This window comes from Trypanosoma melophagium (assembly GCF_022059095.1).
Source record: "Trypanosoma melophagium isolate St. Kilda chromosome Unknown ctg11segment0, whole genome shotgun sequence".
In the NCBI taxonomy this organism is placed as follows: Eukaryota; Euglenozoa; class Kinetoplastea; order Trypanosomatida; family Trypanosomatidae; genus Trypanosoma; species Trypanosoma melophagium.
Genome location: NW_027125137.1, coordinates 39627 through 59289, shown reverse-complemented (window position 1 = coordinate 59289; position 19663 = coordinate 39627). Strand labels below are relative to the sequence as shown.

Here is a 19663-nt window from a genome sequence, read left to right as displayed (position 1 = left end):
CATGAACAACCGACTCTTCAAACTCACGCATCAGTTGCTGCAATAACGCCTCAACAGCCCGTTTTGCATCGTGCAAGTCAAAGAGCTCTTTCAACACCGAATCCACCCGGTGCACAAGTTCCTCTTCACGCTTCGCCATACGGCTTAAGTTAGAATTAAGATCCAGAAGAACACGCTCACAACGCTGCAATTCCAGACGTTTTTCAGCTAGCCGTGACTCCAGCTGCAACAGTTCAGATTGTACAACATCACCATTTGCACGCCAGCGTCGGGCAGCCTCTTCAGCAGCCCTTGCGCTCTCCCCAGCTTCGCGCACACGCTCCTCAAGCTCAGTCTCACGCTCCCGTGCAGCCTCCTCCTTGCTCTTTGCCTCGGCAACACGGCGTCGGGCAGCCTCCTCAGCAGCCCTTGCGGTCTCTTCAGCTTCGAGAACACGCTCCTCGAGCTCAGTCTCACGCTCCCGTGCAGCCTCCTCCTTGCTCTTTGCCTCGGCAACACGGCGTCGGGCAGCCTCCTCAGCAGCCCTTGCGCTCTCCCCAGCTTCGCGCACACGCTCCTCAAGCTCAGTCTCACGCTCCCGTGCAGCCTCCTCCTTGCTCTTTGCCTCGGCAACACGGCGTCGGGCAGCCTCTTCAGCTTCGCGCACACGCTCCTCGAGCTCAGTCGCACGCTCCTGTGCAGCCTCCTCCTTGCTCTTAGCCTCGGCAACACGGCGTCGGGCAGCCTCCTCAGCAGCCCTTGCGGTCTCTTCAGCTTCGCGCACACGCTCCTCGAGCTCAGTCTCACGCTCCCGTGCAGCCTCCTCCTTGCTCTTTGCCTCGGCAACACGGCGTCGGGCAGCCTCTTCAGCTTCGCGCACACGCTCCTCGAGCTCAGTCGCACGCTCCTGTGCAGCCTCCTCCTTGCTCTTAGCCCCGGCAACACGGCGTCGGGCAGCCTCTTCAGCTTCGCGCACACGCTCCTCGAGCTCAGTCGCACGCTCCCGTGCAGCCTCCTCCTTGCTCTTAGCCTCGGCAACACGGCGTCGGGCAGCCTCCTCAGCAGCCCTTGCGGTCTCTTCAGCTTCGAGAACACGCTCCTCGAGCTCAGTCGCACGCTCCTGTGCAGCCTCCTCCTTGCTCTTTGCCTCGGCAACACGGCGTCGGGCAGCCTCCTCAGCAGCCCTTGCGGTCTCTTCAGCTTCGCGCACACGCTCCTCGAGCTCAGTCGCACGCTCCTGTGCAGCCTCCTCCTTGCTCTTAGCCTCGGCAACACGGCGTCGGGCAGCCTCCTCAGCAGCCCTTGCGGTCTCTTCAGCTTCGCGCACACGCTCCTCGAGCTCAGTCGCACGCTCCCGTGCAGCCTCCTCCTTGCTCTTAGCCTCGGCAACACGGCGTCGGGCAGCCTCTTCAGCTTCGCGCACACGCTCCTCGAGCTCAGTCTCACGCTCCCGTGCAGCCTCCTCCTTGCTCTTTGCCTCGGCAACACGGCGTCGGGCAGCCTCTTCAGCTTCGCGCACACGCTCCTCGAGCTCAGTCTCACGCTCCTGTGCAGCCTCCTCCTTGCTCTTAGCCTCGGCAACACGGCGTCGGGCAGCCTCCTCAGCAGCCCTTGCGGTCTCTTCAGCTTCGAGAACACGCTCCTCGAGCTCAGTCTCACGCTCCCGTGCAGCCTCCTCCTTGCTCTTTGCCTCGGCAACACGGCGTCGGGCAGCCTCCTCAGCAGCCCTTGCGGTCTCTTCAGCTTCGCGCACACGCTCCTCGAGCTCAGTCGCACGCTCCTGTGCAGCCTCCTCCTTGCTCTTAGCCTCGGCAACACGGCGTCGGGCAGCCTCCTCAGCAGCCCTTGCGGTCTCTTCAGCTTCGCGCACACGCTCCTCGAGCTCAGTCGCACGCTCCCGTGCAGCCTCCTCCTTGCTCTTAGCCTCGGCAACACGGCGTCGGGCAGCCTCTTCAGCTTCGCGCACACGCTCCTCGAGCTCAGTCTCACGCTCCCGTGCAGCCTCCTCCTTGCTCTTTGCCTCGGCAACACGGCGTCGGGCAGCCTCTTCAGCTTCGCGCACACGCTCCTCGAGCTCAGTCGCACGCTCCTGTGCAGCCTCCTCCTTGCTCTTAGCCTCGGCAACACGGCGTCGGGCAGCCTCCTCAGCAGCCCTTGCGGTCTCTTCAGCTTCGCGCACACGCTCCTCGAGCTCAGTCTCACGCTCCTGTGCAGCCTCCTCCTTGCTCTTAGCCTCGGCAACACGGCGTCGGGCAGCCTCCTCAGCAGCCCTTGCGGTCTCTTCAGCTTCGAGAACACGCTCCTCGAGCTCAGTCTCACGCTCCCGTGCAGCCTCCTCCTTGCTCTTTGCCTCGGCAACACGGCGTCGGGCAGCCTCCTCAGCAGCCCTTGCGGTCTCTTCAGCTTCGCGCACACGCTCCTCGAGCTCAGTCGCACGCTCCCGTGCAGCCTCCTCCTTGCTCTTAGCCTCGGCAACACGGCGTCGGGCAGCCTCTTCAGCTTCGCGCACACGCTCCTCGAGCTCAGTCGCACGCTCCTGTGCAGCCTCCTCCTTGCTCTTAGCCTCGGCAACACGGCGTCGGGCAGCCTCCTCAGCAGCCCTTGCGCTCTCCCCAGCTTCGCGCACACGCTCCTCGAGCTCAGTCGCACGCTCCTGTGCAGCCTCCTCCTTGCTCTTAGCCTCGGCAACACGGCGTCGGGCAGCCTCCTCAGCAGCCCTTGCGGTCTCTTCAGCTTCGCGCACACGCTCCTCGAGCTCAGTCTCACGCTCCTGTGCAGCCTCCTCCTTGCTCTTAGCCTCGGCAACACGGCGTCGGGCAGCCTCCTCAGCAGCCCTTGCGGTCTCTTCAGCTTCGAGAACACGCTCCTCGAGCTCAGTCTCACGCTCCCGTGCAGCCTCCTCCTTGCTCTTTGCCTCGGCAACACGGCGTCGGGCAGCCTCCTCAGCAGCCCTTGCGGTCTCTTCAGCTTCGCGCACACGCTCCTCGAGCTCAGTCGCACGCTCCCGTGCAGCCTCCTCCTTGCTCTTAGCCTCGGCAACACGGCGTCGGGCAGCCTCTTCAGCTTCGCGCACACGCTCCTCGAGCTCAGTCGCACGCTCCTGTGCAGCCTCCTCCTTGCTCTTAGCCCCGGCAACACGGCGTCGGGCAGCCTCTTCAGCTTCGCGCACACGCTCCTCGAGCTCAGTCGCACGCTCCCGTGCAGCCTCCTCCTTGCTCTTTGCCTCGGCAACACGGCGTCGGGCAGCCTCTTCAGCTTCGCGCACACGCTCCTCGAGCTCAGTCGCACGCTCCCGTGCAGCCTCCTCCTTGCTCTTTGCCTCGGCAACACGGCGTCGGGCAGCCTCCTCAGCAGCCCTTGCGGTCTCTTCAGCTTCGCGCACACGCTCCTCGAGCTCAGTCTCACGCTCCTGTGCAGCCTCCTCCTTGCTCTTAGCCTCGGCAACACGGCGTCGGGCAGCCTCCTCAGCAGCCCTTGCGGTCTCTTCAGCTTCGAGAACACGCTCCTCGAGCTCAGTCTCACGCTCCCGTGCAGCCTCCTCCTTGCTCTTTGCCTCGGCAACACGGCGTCGGGCAGCCTCCTCAGCAGCCCTTGCGGTCTCTTCAGCTTCGCGCACACGCTCCTCGAGCTCAGTCGCACGCTCCCGTGCAGCCTCCTCCTTGCTCTTTGCCTCGGCAACACGGCGTCGGGCAGCCTCTTCAGCTTCGCGCACACGCTCCCTCGAGCTCAGTCGCACGCTCCTGTGCAGCCTCCTCCTTGCTCTTAGCCTCGGCAACACGGCGTCGGGCAGCCTCCTCAGCAGCCCTTGCGCTCTCCCCAGCTTCGCGCACACGCTCCTCGAGCTCAGTCGCACGCTCCTGTGCAGCCTCCTCCTTGCTCTTAGCCTCGGCAACACGGCGTCGGGCAGCCTCCTCAGCAGCCCTTGCGGTCTCTTCAGCTTCGCGCACACGCTCCTCGAGCTCAGTCTCACGCTCCTGTGCAGCCTCCTCCTTGCTCTTAGCCTCGGCAACACGGCGTCGGGCAGCCTCCTCAGCAGCCCTTGCGGTCTCTTCAGCTTCGAGAACACGCTCCTCGAGCTCAGTCTCACGCTCCCGTGCAGCCTCCTCCTTGCTCTTTGCCTCGGCAACACGGCGTCGGGCAGCCTCCTCAGCAGCCCTTGCGGTCTCTTCAGCTTCGCGCACACGCTCCTCGAGCTCAGTCGCACGCTCCTGTGCAGCCTCCTCCTTGCTCTTAGCCTCGGCAACACGGCGTCGGGCAGCCTCCTCAGCAGCCCTTGCGGTCTCTTCAGCTTCGCGCACACGCTCCTCGAGCTCAGTCGCACGCTCCCGTGCAGCCTCCTCCTTGCTCTTAGCCTCGGCAACACGGCGTCGGGCAGCCTCTTCAGCTTCGCGCACACGCTCCTCGAGCTCAGTCTCACGCTCCCGTGCAGCCTCCTCCTTGCTCTTTGCCTCGGCAACACGGCGTCGGGCAGCCTCTTCAGCTTCGCGCACACGCTCCTCGAGCTCAGTCGCACGCTCCTGTGCAGCCTCCTCCTTGCTCTTAGCCTCGGCAACACGGCGTCGGGCAGCCTCCTCAGCAGCCCTTGCGGTCTCTTCAGCTTCGCGCACACGCTCCTCGAGCTCAGTCTCACGCTCCTGTGCAGCCTCCTCCTTGCTCTTAGCCTCGGCAACACGGCGTCGGGCAGCCTCCTCAGCAGCCCTTGCGGTCTCTTCAGCTTCGAGAACACGCTCCTCGAGCTCAGTCTCACGCTCCCGTGCAGCCTCCTCCTTGCTCTTTGCCTCGGCAACACGGCGTCGGGCAGCCTCCTCAGCAGCCCTTGCGGTCTCTTCAGCTTCGCGCACACGCTCCTCGAGCTCAGTCGCACGCTCCCGTGCAGCCTCCTCCTTGCTCTTAGCCTCGGCAACACGGCGTCGGGCAGCCTCTTCAGCTTCGCGCACACGCTCCTCGAGCTCAGTCGCACGCTCCTGTGCAGCCTCCTCCTTGCTCTTAGCCCCGGCAACACGGCGTCGGGCAGCCTCTTCAGCTTCGCGCACACGCTCCTCGAGCTCAGTCGCACGCTCCTGTGCAGCCTCCTCCTTGCTCTTTGCCTCGGCAACACGGCGTCGGGCAGCCTCTTCAGCTTCGCGCACACGCTCCTCGAGCTCAGTCGCACGCTCCCGTGCAGCCTCCTCCTTGCTCTTTGCCTCGGCAACACGGCGTCGGGCAGCCTCTTCAGCTTCGCGCACACGCTCCTCGAGCTCAGTCGCACGCTCCTGTGCAGCCTCCTCCTTGCTCTTAGCCTCGGCAACACGGCGTCGGGCAGCCTCCTCAGCAGCCCTTGCGGTCTCCCCAGCTTCGCGCACACGCTCCTCAAGCTCAGTCGCACGCTCCCGTGCAGCCTCCTCCTTGCTCTTTGCCTCGGCAACACGGCGTCGGGCAGCCTCCTCAGCAGCCCTTGCGGTCTCTTCAGCTTCGCGCACACGCTCCTCGAGCTCAGTCTCACGCTCCTGTGCAGCCTCCTCCTTGCTCTTAGCCTCGGCAACACGGCGTCGGGCAGCCTCCTCAGCAGCCCTTGCGCTCTCCCCAGCTTCGCGCACACGCTCCTCAAGCTCAGTCGCACGCTCCCGTGCAGCCTCCTCCTTGCTCTTTGCCTCGGCAACACGGCGTCGGGCAGCCTCCTCAGCAGCCCTTGCGGTCTCTTCAGCTTCGCGCACACGCTCCTCGAGCTCAGTCGCACGCTCCCGTGCAGCCTCCTCCTTGCTCTTTGCCTCGGCAACACGGCGTCGGGCAGCCTCTTCAGCTTCGCGCACACGCTCCTCGAGCTCAGTCGCACGCTCCTGTGCAGCCTCCTCCTTGCTCTTAGCCTCGGCAACACGGCGTCGGGCAGCCTCCTCAGCAGCCCTTGCGGTCTCTTCAGCTTCGCGCACACGCTCCTCAAGCTCAGTCGCACGCTCCCGTGCAGCCTCCTCCTTGCTCTTAGCCTCGGCAACACGGCGTCGGGCAGCCTCTTCAGCCTCGCGCACACGCTCCTCGAGCTCAGTCTCACGCTCCCGTGCAGCCTCCTCCTTGCTCTTTGCCTCGGCAACACGGCGTCGGGCAGCCTCTTCAGCTTCGCGCACACGCTCCTCGAGCTCAGTCGCACGCTCCTGTGCAGCCTCCTCCTTGCTCTTAGCCCCGGCAACACGGCGTCGGGCAGCCTCTTCAGCTTCGCGCACACGCTCCTCGAGCTCAGTCGCACGCTCCCGTGCAGCCTCCTCCTTGCTCTTTGCCTCGGCAACACGGCGTCGGGCAGCCTCTTCAGCTTCGCGCACACGCTCCTCGAGCTCAGTCGCACGCTCCCGTGCAGCCTCCTCCTTGCTCTTTGCCTCGGCAACACGGCGTCGGGCAGCCTCTTCAGCTTCGCGCACACGCTCCTCGAGCTCAGTCGCACGCTCCTGTGCAGCCTCCTCCTTGCTCTTAGCCTCGGCAACACGGCGTCGGGCAGCCTCCTCAGCAGCCCTTGCGCTCTCCCCAGCTTCGCGCACACGCTCCTCAAGCTCAGTCGCACGCTCCCGTGCAGCCTCCTCCTTGCTCTTTGCCTCGGCAACACGGCGTCGGGCAGCCTCCTCAGCAGCCCTTGCGGTCTCTTCAGCTTCGCGCACACGCTCCTCGAGCTCAGTCTCACGCTCCTGTGCAGCCTCCTCCTTGCTCTTAGCCTCGGCAACACGGCGTCGGGCAGCCTCCTCAGCAGCCCTTGCGGTCTCTTCAGCTTCGCGCACACGCTCCTCGAGCTCAGTCGCACGCTCCCGTGCAGCCTCCTCCTTGCTCTTTGCCTCGGCAACACGGCGTCGGGCAGCCTCCTTCAGCTTCGCGCACACGCTCCTCGAGCTCAGTCGCACGCTCCTGTGCAGCCTCCTCCTTGCTCTTAGCCTCGGCAACACGGCGTCGGGCAGCCTCCTCAGCAGCCCTTGCGGTCTCTTCAGCTTCGCGCACACGCTCCTCGAGCTCAGTCGCACGCTCCCGTGCAGCCTCCTCCTTGCTCTTAGCCTCGGCAACACGGCGTCGGGCAGCCTCTTCAGCTTCGCGCACACGCTCCTCGAGCTCAGTCTCACGCTCCCGTGCAGCCTCCTCCTTGCTCTTTGCCTCGGCAACACGGCGTCGGGCAGCCTCTTCAGCTTCGCGCACACGCTCCTCGAGCTCAGTCGCACGCTCCTGTGCAGCCTCCTCCTTGCTCTTAGCCTCGGCAACACGGCGTCGGGCAGCCTCCTCAGCAGCCCTTGCGGTCTCTTCAGCTTCGCGCACACGCTCCTCGAGCTCAGTCTCACGCTCCTGTGCAGCCTCCTCCTTGCTCTTAGCCTCGGCAACACGGCGTCGGGCAGCCTCCTCAGCAGCCCTTGCGGTCTCTTCAGCTTCGCGCACACGCTCCTCGAGCTCAGTCTCACGCTCCCGTGCAGCCTCCTCCTTGCTCTTTGCCTCGGCAACACGGCGTCGGGCAGCCTCCTCTTCAGCTTCGCGCACACGCTCCTCGAGCTCAGTCGCACGCTCCTGTGCAGCCTCCTCCTTGCTCTTAGCCTCGGCAACACGGCGTCGGGCAGCCTCCTCAGCAGCCCTTGCGGTCTCTTCAGCTTCGCGCACACGCTCCTCGAGCTCAGTCTCACGCTCCTGTGCAGCCTCCTCCTTGCTCTTAGCCTCGGCAACACGGCGTCGGGCAGCCTCCTCAGCAGCCCTTGCGGTCTCTTCAGCTTCGAGAACACGCTCCTCGAGCTCAGTCTCACGCTCCCGTGCAGCCTCCTCCTTGCTCTTTGCCTCGGCAACACGGCGTCGGGCAGCCTCTTCAGCTTCGCGCACACGCTCCTCGAGCTCAGTCTCACGCTCCCGTGCAGCCTCCTCCTTGCTCTTTGCCTCGGCAACACGGCGTCGGGCAGCCTCTTCAGCTTCGCGCACACGCTCCTCGAGCTCAGTCGCACGCTCCCGTGCAGCCTCCTCCTTGCTCTTTGCCTCGGCAACACGGCGTCGGGCAGCCTCCTCAGCAGCCCTTGCGCTCTCCCCAGCTTCGCGCACACGCTCCTCGAGCTCAGTCGCACGCTCCCGTGCAGCCTCCTCCTTGCTCTTAGCCTCGGCAACACGGCGTCGGGCAGCCTCCTCAGCAGCCCTTGCGGTCTCTTCAGCTTCGAGAACACGCTCCTCGAGCTCAGTCGCACGCTCCTGTGCAGCCTCCTCCTTGCTCTTAGCCTCGGCAACACGGCGTCGGGCAGCCTCCTCAGCAGCCCTTGCGCCCTCCCCAGCTTCGCGCACACGCTCCTCAAGCTCAGTCTCACGCTCCCGTGCAGCCTCCTCCTTGCTCTTTGCCTCGGCAACACGGCGTCGGGCAGCCTCTTCAGCTTCGCGCACACGCTCCTCGAGCTCAGTCTCACGCTCCTGTGCAGCCTCCTCCTTGCTCTTAGCCTCGGCAACACGGCGTCGGGCAGCCTCCTCAGCAGCCCTTGCGGTCTCTTCAGCTTCGCGCACACGCTCCTCGAGCTCAGTCGCACGCTCCCGTGCAGCCTCCTCCTTGCTCTTAGCCCCGGCAACACGGCGTCGGGCAGCCTCTTCAGCTTCGCGCACACGCTCCTCGAGCTCAGTCGCACGCTCCTGTGCAGCCTCCTCCTTGCTCTTTGCCTCGGCAACACGGCGTCGGGCAGCCTCCTCAGCAGCCCTTGCGCCCTCCCCAGCTTCGCGCACACGCTCCTCAAGCTCAGTCGCACGCTCCCGTGCAGCCTCCTCCTTGCTCTTTGCCTCGGCAACACGGCGTCGGGCAGCCTCCTCAGCAGCCCTTGCGCCCTCCCCAGCTTCGCGCACACGCTCCTCAAGCTCAGTCTCACGCTCCCGTGCAGCCTCCTCCTTGCTCTTTGCCTCGGCAACACGGCGTCGGGCAGCCTCTTCAGCTTCGCGCACACGCTCCTCGAGCTCAGTCGCACGCTCCCGTGCAGCCTCCTCCTTGCTCTTAGCCCCGGCAACACGGCGTCGGGCAGCCTCTTCAGCTTCGCGCACACGCTCCTCGAGCTCAGTCGCACGCTCCTGTGCAGCCTCCTCCTTGCTCTTTGCCTCGGCAACACGGCGTCGGGCAGCCTCCTCAGCAGCCCTTGCGCTCTCCCCAGCTTCGCGCACACGCTCCTCAAGCTCAGTCTCACGCTCCTGTGCAGCCTCCTCCTTGCTCTTAGCCTCGGCAACACGGCGTCGGGCAGCCTCCTCAGCAGCCCTTGCGCTCTCCCCAGCTTCGCGCACACGCTCCTCAAGCTCAGTCTCACGCTCCCGTGCAGCCTCCTCCTTGCTCTTTGCCTCGGCAACACGGCGTCGGGCAGCCTCTTCAGCTTCGCGCACACGCTCCTCGAGCTCAGTCGCACGCTCCTGTGCAGCCTCCTCCTTGCTCTTAGCCTCGGCAACACGGCGTCGGGCAGCCTCCTCAGCAGCCCTTGCGGTCTCTTCAGCTTCGAGAACACGCTCCTCGAGCTCAGTCTCACGCTCCCGTGCAGCCTCCTCCTTGCTCTTTGCCTCGGCAACACGGCGTCGGGCAGCCTCCTCAGCAGCCCTTGCGGTCTCTTCAGCTTCGCGCACACGCTCCTCGAGCTCAGTCGCACGCTCCCGTGCAGCCTCCTCCTTGCTCTTTGCCTCGGCAACACGGCGTCGGGCAGCCTCCTCAGCAGCCCTTGCGCTCTCCCCAGCTTCGCGCACACGCTCCTCAAGCTCAGTCGCACGCTCCCGTGCAGCCTCCTCCTTGCTCTTTGCCTCGGCAACACGGCGTCGGGCAGCCTCCTCAGCAGCCCTTGCGCTCTCCCCAGCTTCGCGCACACGCTCCTCGAGCTCAGTCGCACGCTCCCGTGCAGCCTCCTCCTTGCTCTTTGCCTCGGCAACACGGCGTCGGGCAGCCTCCTCAGCAGCCCTTGCGGTCTCTTCAGCTTCGCGCACACGCTCCTCGAGCTCAGTCTCACGCTCCTGTGCAGCCTCCTCCTTGCTCTTAGCCTCGGCAACACGGCGTCGGGCAGCCTCCTCAGCAGCCCTTGCGGTCTCTTCAGCTTCGAGAACACGCTCCTCGAGCTCAGTCTCACGCTCCCGTGCAGCCTCCTCCTTGCTCTTTGCCTCGGCAACACGGCGTCGGGCAGCCTCCTCAGCAGCCCTTGCGGTCTCTTCAGCTTCGAGAACACGCTCCTCGAGCTCAGTCTCACGCTCCCGTGCAGCCTCCTCCTTGCTCTTTGCCTCGGCAACACGGCGTCGGGCAGCCTCCTCAGCAGCCCTTGCGGTCTCTTCAGCTTCGCGCACACGCTCCTCGAGCTCAGTCGCACGCTCCCGTGCAGCCTCCTCCTTGCTCTTTGCCTCGGCAACACGGCGTCGGGCAGCCTCTTCAGCTTCGCGCACACGCTCCTCGAGCTCAGTCGCACGCTCCTGTGCAGCCTCCTCCTTGCTCTTAGCCTCGGCAACACGGCGTCGGGCAGCCTCCTCAGCAGCCCTTGCGGTCTCTTCAGCTTCGCGCACACGCTCCTCGAGCTCAGTCGCACGCTCCAGCCTCCTCCTTGCTCTTTGCCTCGGCAACACGGCGTCGGGCAGCCTCTTCAGCTTCGCGCACACGCTCCTCGAGCTCAGTCGCACGCTCCCGTGCAGCCTCCTCCTTGCTCTTAGCCTCGGCAACACGGCGTCGGGCAGCCTCTTCAGCTTCGCGCACACGCTCCTCGAGCTCAGTCGCACGCTCCTGTGCAGCCTCCTCCTTGCTCTTTGCCCCGGCAACACGGCGTCGGGCAGCCTCCTCAGCAGCCCTTGCGGTCTCTCCAGCTTCGCGCACACGCTCCTCGAGCTCAGTCGCACGCTCCTGTGCAGCCTCCTCCTTGCTCTTTGCCTCGGCAACACGGCGTCGGGCAGCCTCCTCAGCAGCCCTTGCGCTCTCCCCAGCTTCGCGCACACGCTCCTCAAGCTCAGTCTCACGCTCCTGTGCAGCCTCCTCCTTGCTCTTAGCCTCGGCAACACGGCGTCGGGCAGCCTCCTCAGCAGCCCTTCGCCCCAGCTTCGCGCACACGCTCCTCGAGCTCAGTCTCACGCTCCTGTGCAGCCTCCTCCTTGCTCTTTGCCTCGGCAACACGGCGTCGGGCAGCCTCCTCAGCAGCCCTTGCGCTCTCCCCAGCTTCGCGCACACGCTCCTCGAGCTCAGTCTCACGCTCCCGTGCAGCCTCCTCCTTGCTCTTTGCCTCGGCAACACGGCGTCGGGCAGCCTCTTCAGCTTCGCGCACACGCTCCTCGAGCTCAGTCGCACGCTCCTGTGCAGCCTCCTCCTTGCTCTTAGCCTCGGCAACACGGCGTCGGGCAGCCTCCTCAGCAGCCCTTGCGGTCTCTTCAGCTTCGCGCACACGCTCCTCGAGCTCAGTCGCACGCTCCCGTGCAGCCTCCTCCTTGCTCTTTGCCTCGGCAACACGGCGTCGGGCAGCCTCTTCAGCTTCGCGCACACGCTCCTCGAGCTCAGTCGCACGCTCCTGTGCAGCCTCCTCCTTGCTCTTAGCCTCGGCAACACGGCGTCGGGCAGCCTCCTCAGCAGCCCTTGCGGTCTCTTCAGCTTCGCGCACACGCTCCTCGAGCTCAGTCGCACGCTCCCGTGCAGCCTCCTCCTTGCTCTTAGCCTCGGCAACACGGCGTCGGGCAGCCTCTTCAGCTTCGCGCACACGCTCCTCGAGCTCAGTCTCACGCTCCCGTGCAGCCTCCTCCTTGCTCTTTGCCTCGGCAACACGGCGTCGGGCAGCCTCTTCAGCTTCGCGCACACGCTCCTCGAGCTCAGTCGCACGCTCCCGTGCAGCCTCCTCCTTGCTCTTAGCCCCGGCAACACGGCGTCGGGCAGCCTCTTCAGCTTCGCGCACACGCTCCTCGAGCTCAGTCGCACGCTCCTGTGCAGCCTCCTCCTTGCTCTTTGCCTCGGCAACACGGCGTCGGGCAGCCTCCTCAGCAGCCCTTGCGCTCTCCCCAGCTTCGCGCACACGCTCCTCAAGCTCAGTCTCACGCTCCTGTGCAGCCTCCTCCTTGCTCTTAGCCTCGGCAACACGGCGTCGGGCAGCCTCCTCAGCAGCCCTTGCGCTCTCCCCAGCTTCGCGCACACGCTCCTCAAGCTCAGTCTCACGCTCCCGTGCAGCCTCCTCCTTGCTCTTAGCCTCGGCAACACGGCGTCGGGCAGCCTCTTCAGCTTCGCGCACACGCTCCTCGAGCTCAGTCTCACGCTCCCGTGCAGCCTCCTCCTTGCTCTTTGCCTCGGCAACACGGCGTCGGGCAGCCTCCTCAGCAGCCCTTGCGCTCTCCCCAGCTTCGCGCACACGCTCCTCAAGCTCAGTCTCACGCTCCCGTGCAGCCTCCTCCTTGCTCTTTGCCTCGGCAACACGGCGTCGGGCAGCCTCTTCAGCTTCGCGCACACGCTCCTCGAGCTCAGTCGCACGCTCCTGTGCAGCCTCCTCCTTGCTCTTAGCCTCGGCAACACGGCGTCGGGCAGCCTCCTCAGCAGCCCTTGCGGTCTCTTCAGCTTCGAGAACACGCTCCTCGAGCTCAGTCTCACGCTCCCGTGCAGCCTCCTCCTTGCTCTTTGCCTCGGCAACACGGCGTCGGGCAGCCTCCTCAGCAGCCCTTGCGGTCTCTTCAGCTTCGCGCACACGCTCCTCGAGCTCAGTCGCACGCTCCCGTGCAGCCTCCTCCTTGCTCTTTGCCTCGGCAACACGGCGTCGGGCAGCCTCCTCAGCAGCCCTTGCGGTCTCTTCAGCTTCGCGCACACGCTCCTCGAGCTCAGTCGCACGCTCCCGTGCAGCCTCCTCCTTGCTCTTTGCCTCGGCAACACGGCGTCGGGCAGCCTCCCTTCAGCTTCGCGCACACGCTCCTCGAGCTCAGTCGCACGCTCCTGTGCAGCCTCCTCCTTGCTCTTAGCCTCGGCAACACGGCGTCGGGCAGCCTCCTCAGCAGCCCTTGCGGTCTCTTCAGCTTCGCGCACACGCTCCTCGAGCTCAGTCGCACGCTCCCGTGCAGCCTCCTCCTTGCTCTTAGCCTCGGCAACACGGCGTCGGGCAGCCTCTTCAGCTTCGCGCACACGCTCCTCGAGCTCAGTCTCACGCTCCCGTGCAGCCTCCTCCTTGCTCTTTGCCTCGGCAACACGGCGTCGGGCAGCCTCTTCAGCTTCGCGCACACGCTCCTCGAGCTCAGTCGCACGCTCCCGTGCAGCCTCCTCCTTGCTCTTAGCCTCGGCAACACGGCGTCGGGCAGCCTCCTCAGCAGCCCTTGCGCTCTCCCCAGCTTCGCGCACACGCTCCTCAAGCTCAGTCGCACGCTCCCGTGCAGCCTCCTCCTTGCTCTTTGCCTCGGCAACACGGCGTCGGGCAGCCTCCTCAGCAGCCCTTGCGGTCTCTTCAGCTTCGCGCACACGCTCCTCGAGCTCAGTCTCACGCTCCCGTGCAGCCTCCTCCTTGCTCTTAGCCTCGGCAACACGGCGTCGGGCAGCCTCTTCAGCTTCGCGCACACGCTCCTCGAGCTCAGTCGCACGCTCCCGTGCAGCCTCCTCCTTGCTCTTAGCCTCGGCAACACGGCGTCGGGCAGCCTCCTCAGCAGCCCTTGCGCTCTCCCCAGCTTCGCGCACACGCTCCTCAAGCTCAGTCGCACGCTCCCGTGCAGCCTCCTCCTTGCTCTTTGCCTCGGCAACACGGCGTCGGGCAGCCTCCTCAGCAGCCCTTGCGCTCTCCCCAGCTTCGCGCACACGCTCCTCGAGCTCAGTCGCACGCTCCCGTGCAGCCTCCTCAGCAGCCCTTGCGGTCTCTTCAGCTTCGAGAATACGTTGTTTTAGCTCTGACTCCAGAGAGCGAGCTGCATTTTCCTTAATTTTGTTGTTATTATCTTGTCGTCGGGCAGCCTCTTCGGCTGCTGCTGCTCGTTTGGTGGCTTCTTGGACACGCCATTCTGCGTCTGCTACACGTGTCTCAGCAATAGCCACGCGGTCTTCCATTTGTTCTTCGAGACTTCGTGCAAGTTCGATTTTTTTTTGTGCCTCATTAACGCGGCGTTGTGTAGCTTCCTCAGTTATTATAGCACGTTCCTGTGCTTTGCTGACGCGTTCTTCTGCTTCGCTCAAACGGATCTCATTCTCACTTACACGTTTTATTATTTCTTCCTTTCCGTTGGTGTGAGTTTGTTTGGCAGCTGGTGCAATTTTTGTTATCTGATATGTGTCTGTCAGTATATGTTGCTCATCGGAGTTAATATCGGTGGAATATAATTTATTTATCGAATTTAAGCGAAATATGTTTTCCTCTTTTTCCTTAGTTTTTTTCCCGAAACAGAATTGTTTTTTGGTTAGCATGTATGGTGGAACATGTACTTTAGGCAGTTGTAAATGACGATGGTATTCACTTTCTTTACGACATCCATACATACAACTACGGTATATAGCCTGATGGTGTTCTGGTTCGTCGCAAATGCATGTAATAAGGGTTACGCTATTTACATATTGTGTGGGTAGAAGATGACCTATCAACCAGGAAGGTCTTTCATATGATACAGGGTGACCAGCCAGAAGGTCTCGTAACGTGTTCATATCAACTTGAATCTTTTGATCTCCCTGGCATATCTGGGGCAGCAGCGCAATTGTGAAGATTCCTGCACAACTTGTAGATGCGTATTGGTTAAAGAGAGTCACTATAATAGACCCTTCTGTTTCATCTTGTAATGCTTCTCGCAAGCAATTATCTAAAACAGCATCATCGTGTCTGGTCACAACATTATGCTTGAGGTGGTGTTGGTACGCAATACCAGAGTCATCTGTGAGGACACCTGACGAGCGGTTAGACACAACCCGCTGACTCAACAGATCCGTCACACCCCACGAATAAACACGTACCATACTGTACTGCAGTTGCAAGGGCAAATCGTTGTTTGTGGCAGCAATCATATCAAGGGCGTGACTAACGGCCGTGAGCACCAGCGCTTGAAAAAGCTCCATGGAGTGTACCGTGGAGGAGCCGTGAATGATGGCGCTGTGCATAGAAAGCGGTGCCGTGTCACACCCGTACGCACAGCCGCTGCCAAAGTTTTCCGCCACGCGGTGCCCCAGAACGGCCTCGTATAACGTGGTATGAAATGGGTGGTACGTCACACTGTCGAAACGAAACCGCGAGGTTCCCGCAATGTTGTCTTCCAAAACAACATCACCAGTTTCAGGGTCAATCTGAATGCTGCTCCTGTTTTCCTTTATGTCGCTGCTGTCCGGATGCGCAGGAGCAATGTGGGAACAGTAAACAACGTTTCTAATTTCTTGTTTCATTGTTTAAACTCTAAGTTTAATTAGAAGAGTAAAATGAGGGATTTTATAAATTTTTCGTTGTCAAGGCTTCCGATGCAAAAACCATCGAAGAAAAAACTATGGGGAACCATTTGAGTATTCGCTGTTTGTAATATATATAGATTTTTTGTGATGTAGCAACATAACGGTACACTTAAAAATGATTCAGAAATAAAAATCATTTTCTATCAAGTAAAAGAGAAGGGTTTAGGTAGACACTGGTAGAAGAGAGAACGGTAATGTATTCAGCAAAGGTGATGAGTTTTGGTAATTTGGTACTTGGTAGATCATGTATTTGTGCAACGCCATGGTTGGGAGGTAAAGATTGTTTGCCGTAGTCAAATAGAATACATGGCTTGCTTCCAGATCGTATTCTTGGATGTAACAATGGGGTTGTCCGTTTTATAATGTCGTTCTCATCAGTATCGTTGCTGTTGTTGTTGTTGTTGTTGTTGTTGTTGTTGTTAATACCCACGAAGGTAGATTCCGTTGCTGAGGGTGATAACGGTTGTGGTGGATCATATTTGCCTTCTTGGTAGTATAGCGAATTACTCCTAGTCAGATATTGGCTACTATCAATGCTGTTACGAGTGGGAGACGTACCCAAGTGCGGCGGTGGGAAAAGATCACCCCGCTGTGTCGTTGGTACATCACCCTTGAACGAAGGTTCTACCAAACCAAAGTTATCTGGTGTTTCCTCTGTTAATGTTTGTGTTGATGCTGAGAGCAAATATCTGCGCATAAGGAATCGTGTCCACTTGACGTAGTAACACCTGTATATTCGCTGTTGTACAGTGCGTTTCAGGTGCCAGTATGCATCAAGTAACGCTCCAGACGAACGGTAAAGAGTTAAGGCCCTCGCTTTTGCCATATTTACGTTTAAAGGTCCTTTTTCCTCTACCGAAACAAGACTAGAAACTTCCTCTATAGAGTCGTGCAAGAGGTATTTATAAGGGGGTGCAAGCTCACCACTACCATCACCACTACCACTACCGTCATTGTTAAAAACCCGTAGTGCACTATCAAACATTTTGTGGATGAATTGACTATCGGTAGAAATACCACTAGTCTCTTTTTCTAATATACTGTTGCAAAGGCGCAAATAAACAATGCAAGGTTCTGTCTCCCTAGGAGGAGAGGCAGCAATCTGATTACAGTGTTGGGGAGGAATAAGATTTTTTTGTGATTTAAAATCACTCTTCTGGGTATCATCAGAAGACGCTAGAGAGTCAATAAGGGTCACTTTGCTAGCTGTGCTCCCCACCCCACTACTGCTACTGTTAATATTGTGTAAATAGTGGGATGACTTTCCCGCAAGACTATCCATTGTTCTTACGATTTTACAACTTGAATTAAAACAAAAAGAAAAAGAAGAACAGCAACGAAATAGAAAAAAAAAGCAAATTCATTAGAGAGTTAGTAATTATATACATGGGAAAATGCATTCCGCTCTCTCTCTCTCTCTTCAAAAGAAGGACGAATTTAGTGAAAATCATTAACCCTTGCTGTCACAAAATGATAAACAAATAAAAACGAACTATTTTGGTTTCATTCGTTTACTTTCATGGTTAGTAGTCTACAAGCCATAATGAAGGTACTTAATTATATGAGGAGGATTGACATGATCATTGTGATTTGATATAAGTTCCTCCAAGTCTGTCGTTCGTTTAGAATCTTCCTCTGATACGGTAGCTGTAGAATTATGAGAAGCACTAGATCTGTGGCTGTGCATACTCTCAATTCCACGAATGTCATAATTTATAGGTCTAGTTGGACGCGTAAAATCCACTGACAGCCAATCAGTTTCGGGTGGATCTCTGTCAATTGCAAGTGGACTGTCCCATTCCACTGCTGATAATTCCTCTCGTGAAGTTTCGGAGGAGGAATGAAAACTACTACTTTCCATATCTAAAGAGTACTTCTTATCAACCGCTGTTGTTTGATCATGTGTACCATTTTCATACACCAACAGTTGGCTGTTCGCCTCTTCTAGCGCTCGTTTCGACAATGGAGGTGAACTCTTTTCCCTTACAGAAAAAGTGACTTCTGCTGCTACATAACAACACTCCGGTTTAGGCGTCTTTATCTCCTCTACATTACTCACTTGCTGCTCGGCAGCAGTGGTCCCCACTGGTGGTTCACTTTCATTGGGTGTCAACGCCAATTCAATAGCAACAACAGATTTATCTGAAGGAGTTGAACTGCCACAAGTAATAACGCCACCACCACTACGAGCAGCACCTGCAGAGGGAGAAGAGGGAGAAGAAGAAGAAGAAAAAAAAATGGTATCAACGACCTTATTTGTTTTCAGAAAACCCACTTTTGAGAGACGATCAAGCCAGCTACGGAAGAATACTCCCATCGTGTGTAATCGCACGCTCTGACGAAGTTTCATGTATTTTTGCAAAGTATTGCTTGTCGTTACTCGTGCCGCCTTCACGACTTTAGGTGCCATGTTTCCCATAAGAATGTAAGGCGGTGTGGATGAGATCTTCTCTGCCAGCTCTGTCTCCGATATGGGTGGTAAAACCGATATAGTAGGTGCACAGAGTCCCTGTTTACTCTTCTCTGTTTCCATGGGAGAATTCATAGCCTCCTCAGCGTTCACCTCTGAGGGCAAAGAATTTGTCGGCCGTGGTTCAACCATTGGAAGTGTCTCAGCACGCCAATATGAAGGAGGTGTAGCCAACACCTCCCTTTCATCTGTGCTTACGCTGCATGGCGTAACGTCTGTAGCCTCTGAAAAAGCACTGGAAGAAAAGCTACACGTTGCTTCAACTATGTCTACAGGTGGTATTGTACCTTCTCGCACATCAGCAGAAATCTCATCCAAAACAAATTTTGCATCTTGCAATGAGAGATCTTTTTGTTTTTTAAATTCAACTTCCATGGAATCATCTTGAGATGAGTTAGTCCCATTTTTATGATCCTTTTCAACCTTCTTCAAAGAAAACTCTTCTTTATTCTCTATTGGAGAACAAAAACATAGGTTTTCTTCCTTTCTCCTATTTAAAAAATTTGTACTGCTTTGATCCTCTTCAATGGTGATCGATAGCGGAGAAATTCCCCCTACTCCATGGGATGAATTCGGTTGATCAGACACAGGATGCATAGGCTGATTATCTTGGGTTACCACCGGATTAAATGCTTTTTGTTGCATTAATTGTACTATGGATACTGAAACTGTATTATAGACCTCTCCATCATTCTCCTTCTTCCCCACATCACTCTTTGTCTTCATATTCTTGGCCTCTCTTGACCGCGGCAAAATATCCTGAAACTCTGGAATAGGAGGACCACCGCGTCTCCGCAGATGATCTCCGTATCGGTTTAAATTTTTCTCTACAGTACTAAGCGGTGTTTTTGTGTCCCACTCCATTCTAACAAACGGAAGTGGCGACGCTACTGAAACAGAATTAAGAGTCGCCGCATCAAGTTTACTCCATGTGTGAGCTGCACGGAGGGATGTAGCCTTTGTTCCTCTAGGTGAAATAAGAATGTCACCTGACTTTGTATGATAATTGGAATGCCGGAGAGCGTTATCAGTTTTTGTGGGGCATTGCGAAGAGAAACCAGACGTCTTGGGAGATGAAGTTGTGACAAACCGATTTGACAATGATTTGCATTGGGAATCAAAAAACAAACGGTTCGTTTCTCGAGGAGAAACACAAGGCTTATTTTCCGCCTTATCAGGGGCGTTGAAGTCACGCCGAAGAATTGCCGAACGTGTGAGTCGTGGGGAATGAATCGGACCATCATTGCAGTGAATTGACAATTTATCTCTATGGGTGGTGAAACCACTTTTCTTGATGTTTGTTGTCCGAGATGCAGAGGATGGTGGATGACGTGGTGACTCTTTTGATGATATTCGTGGGGAAATTATTCTATCTTTCCGTTCCACCTCAGAGTTTGTGGTATCACGTTGCAGAAGACCCACATTTGGTAGTGACGACGACTCACTTTTTTTGTCAGTGATTTTATCGCTTTGATTTAATTTTCTAGTTCTAGAGGATGAAAATTTTTTTCCTTGTGATATTCTCTGAGGAGATTTATCCGCATCATCTAACCTTTGTGGTTCACTCCTTATAGTTGAAGATGTATATGTTACTCGCAGTTGGTCGCTGTTTTCGTCTCTCGTGGAAGTAACTGGTCCTCGTGGTGAAGGTATACGAAAGTACAGAGGGTCCCATCGATAGTCAACGCCAACGTATAGCTGTGGTGGTGGTTCAAAGTTATACCGCGGTGTACTTGTCATGACTGTTTCCTGCTATCGTTATATATATATATCTATATGTCTAGTTGGTGGTTTGGTTTATGTTCTCTTTCTTTTTCTTTTTCTTTGTTTCGCTCTGTGTATATGTACCACTTTTCTCCTTTTGCTATGAGTCTTCCCTTTATCAACCAAACCCT

General features: G+C 58.6%; 4 protein-coding genes across 4 annotated transcripts; 1 reads left to right on the top strand and 3 right to left on the bottom strand.

Moving 5' to 3' along the window:
• Position 1: 1 nt before the first annotated feature.
• Positions 2-3745, top strand: LSM04_007562 (uncharacterized protein; the record flags this gene model as incomplete). Its single annotated transcript, XM_067330385.1, has 2 exons — positions 2-33; positions 238-3745. The coding sequence occupies 2 exons, from the start codon at positions 2-4 to the stop codon at positions 3743-3745; spliced, it is 3540 nt and encodes a 1179-aa protein (XP_067194615.1).
• A 2984-nt stretch (positions 3746-6729) lies between these two features.
• Positions 6730-15235, bottom strand: LSM04_002260 (uncharacterized protein; the record flags this gene model as incomplete). The annotated part of the gene is made up of 2 exons (XM_067330384.1): positions 6730-10436; positions 10507-15235. 2 exons carry the CDS (start codon positions 15233-15235, stop codon positions 6730-6732), a joined length of 8436 nt encoding a protein of 2811 aa, XP_067194484.1.
• A 196-nt stretch (positions 15236-15431) lies between these two features.
• Positions 15432-16580, bottom strand: LSM04_003232 (uncharacterized protein; the record flags this gene model as incomplete). The annotated part of the gene is made up of 1 exon (XM_067330383.1): positions 15432-16580. One exon carries the CDS (start codon positions 16578-16580, stop codon positions 15432-15434), a length of 1149 nt encoding a protein of 382 aa, XP_067194515.1.
• A 249-nt stretch (positions 16581-16829) lies between these two features.
• LSM04_003056 (uncharacterized protein) lies at positions 16830-19508 on the bottom strand (the record flags this gene model as incomplete). Its single annotated transcript, XM_067330382.1, has 1 exon — positions 16830-19508. One exon carries the CDS (start codon positions 19506-19508, stop codon positions 16830-16832), a length of 2679 nt encoding a protein of 892 aa, XP_067194506.1.
• Between the last annotated feature and the right edge of the window lie 155 nt (positions 19509-19663).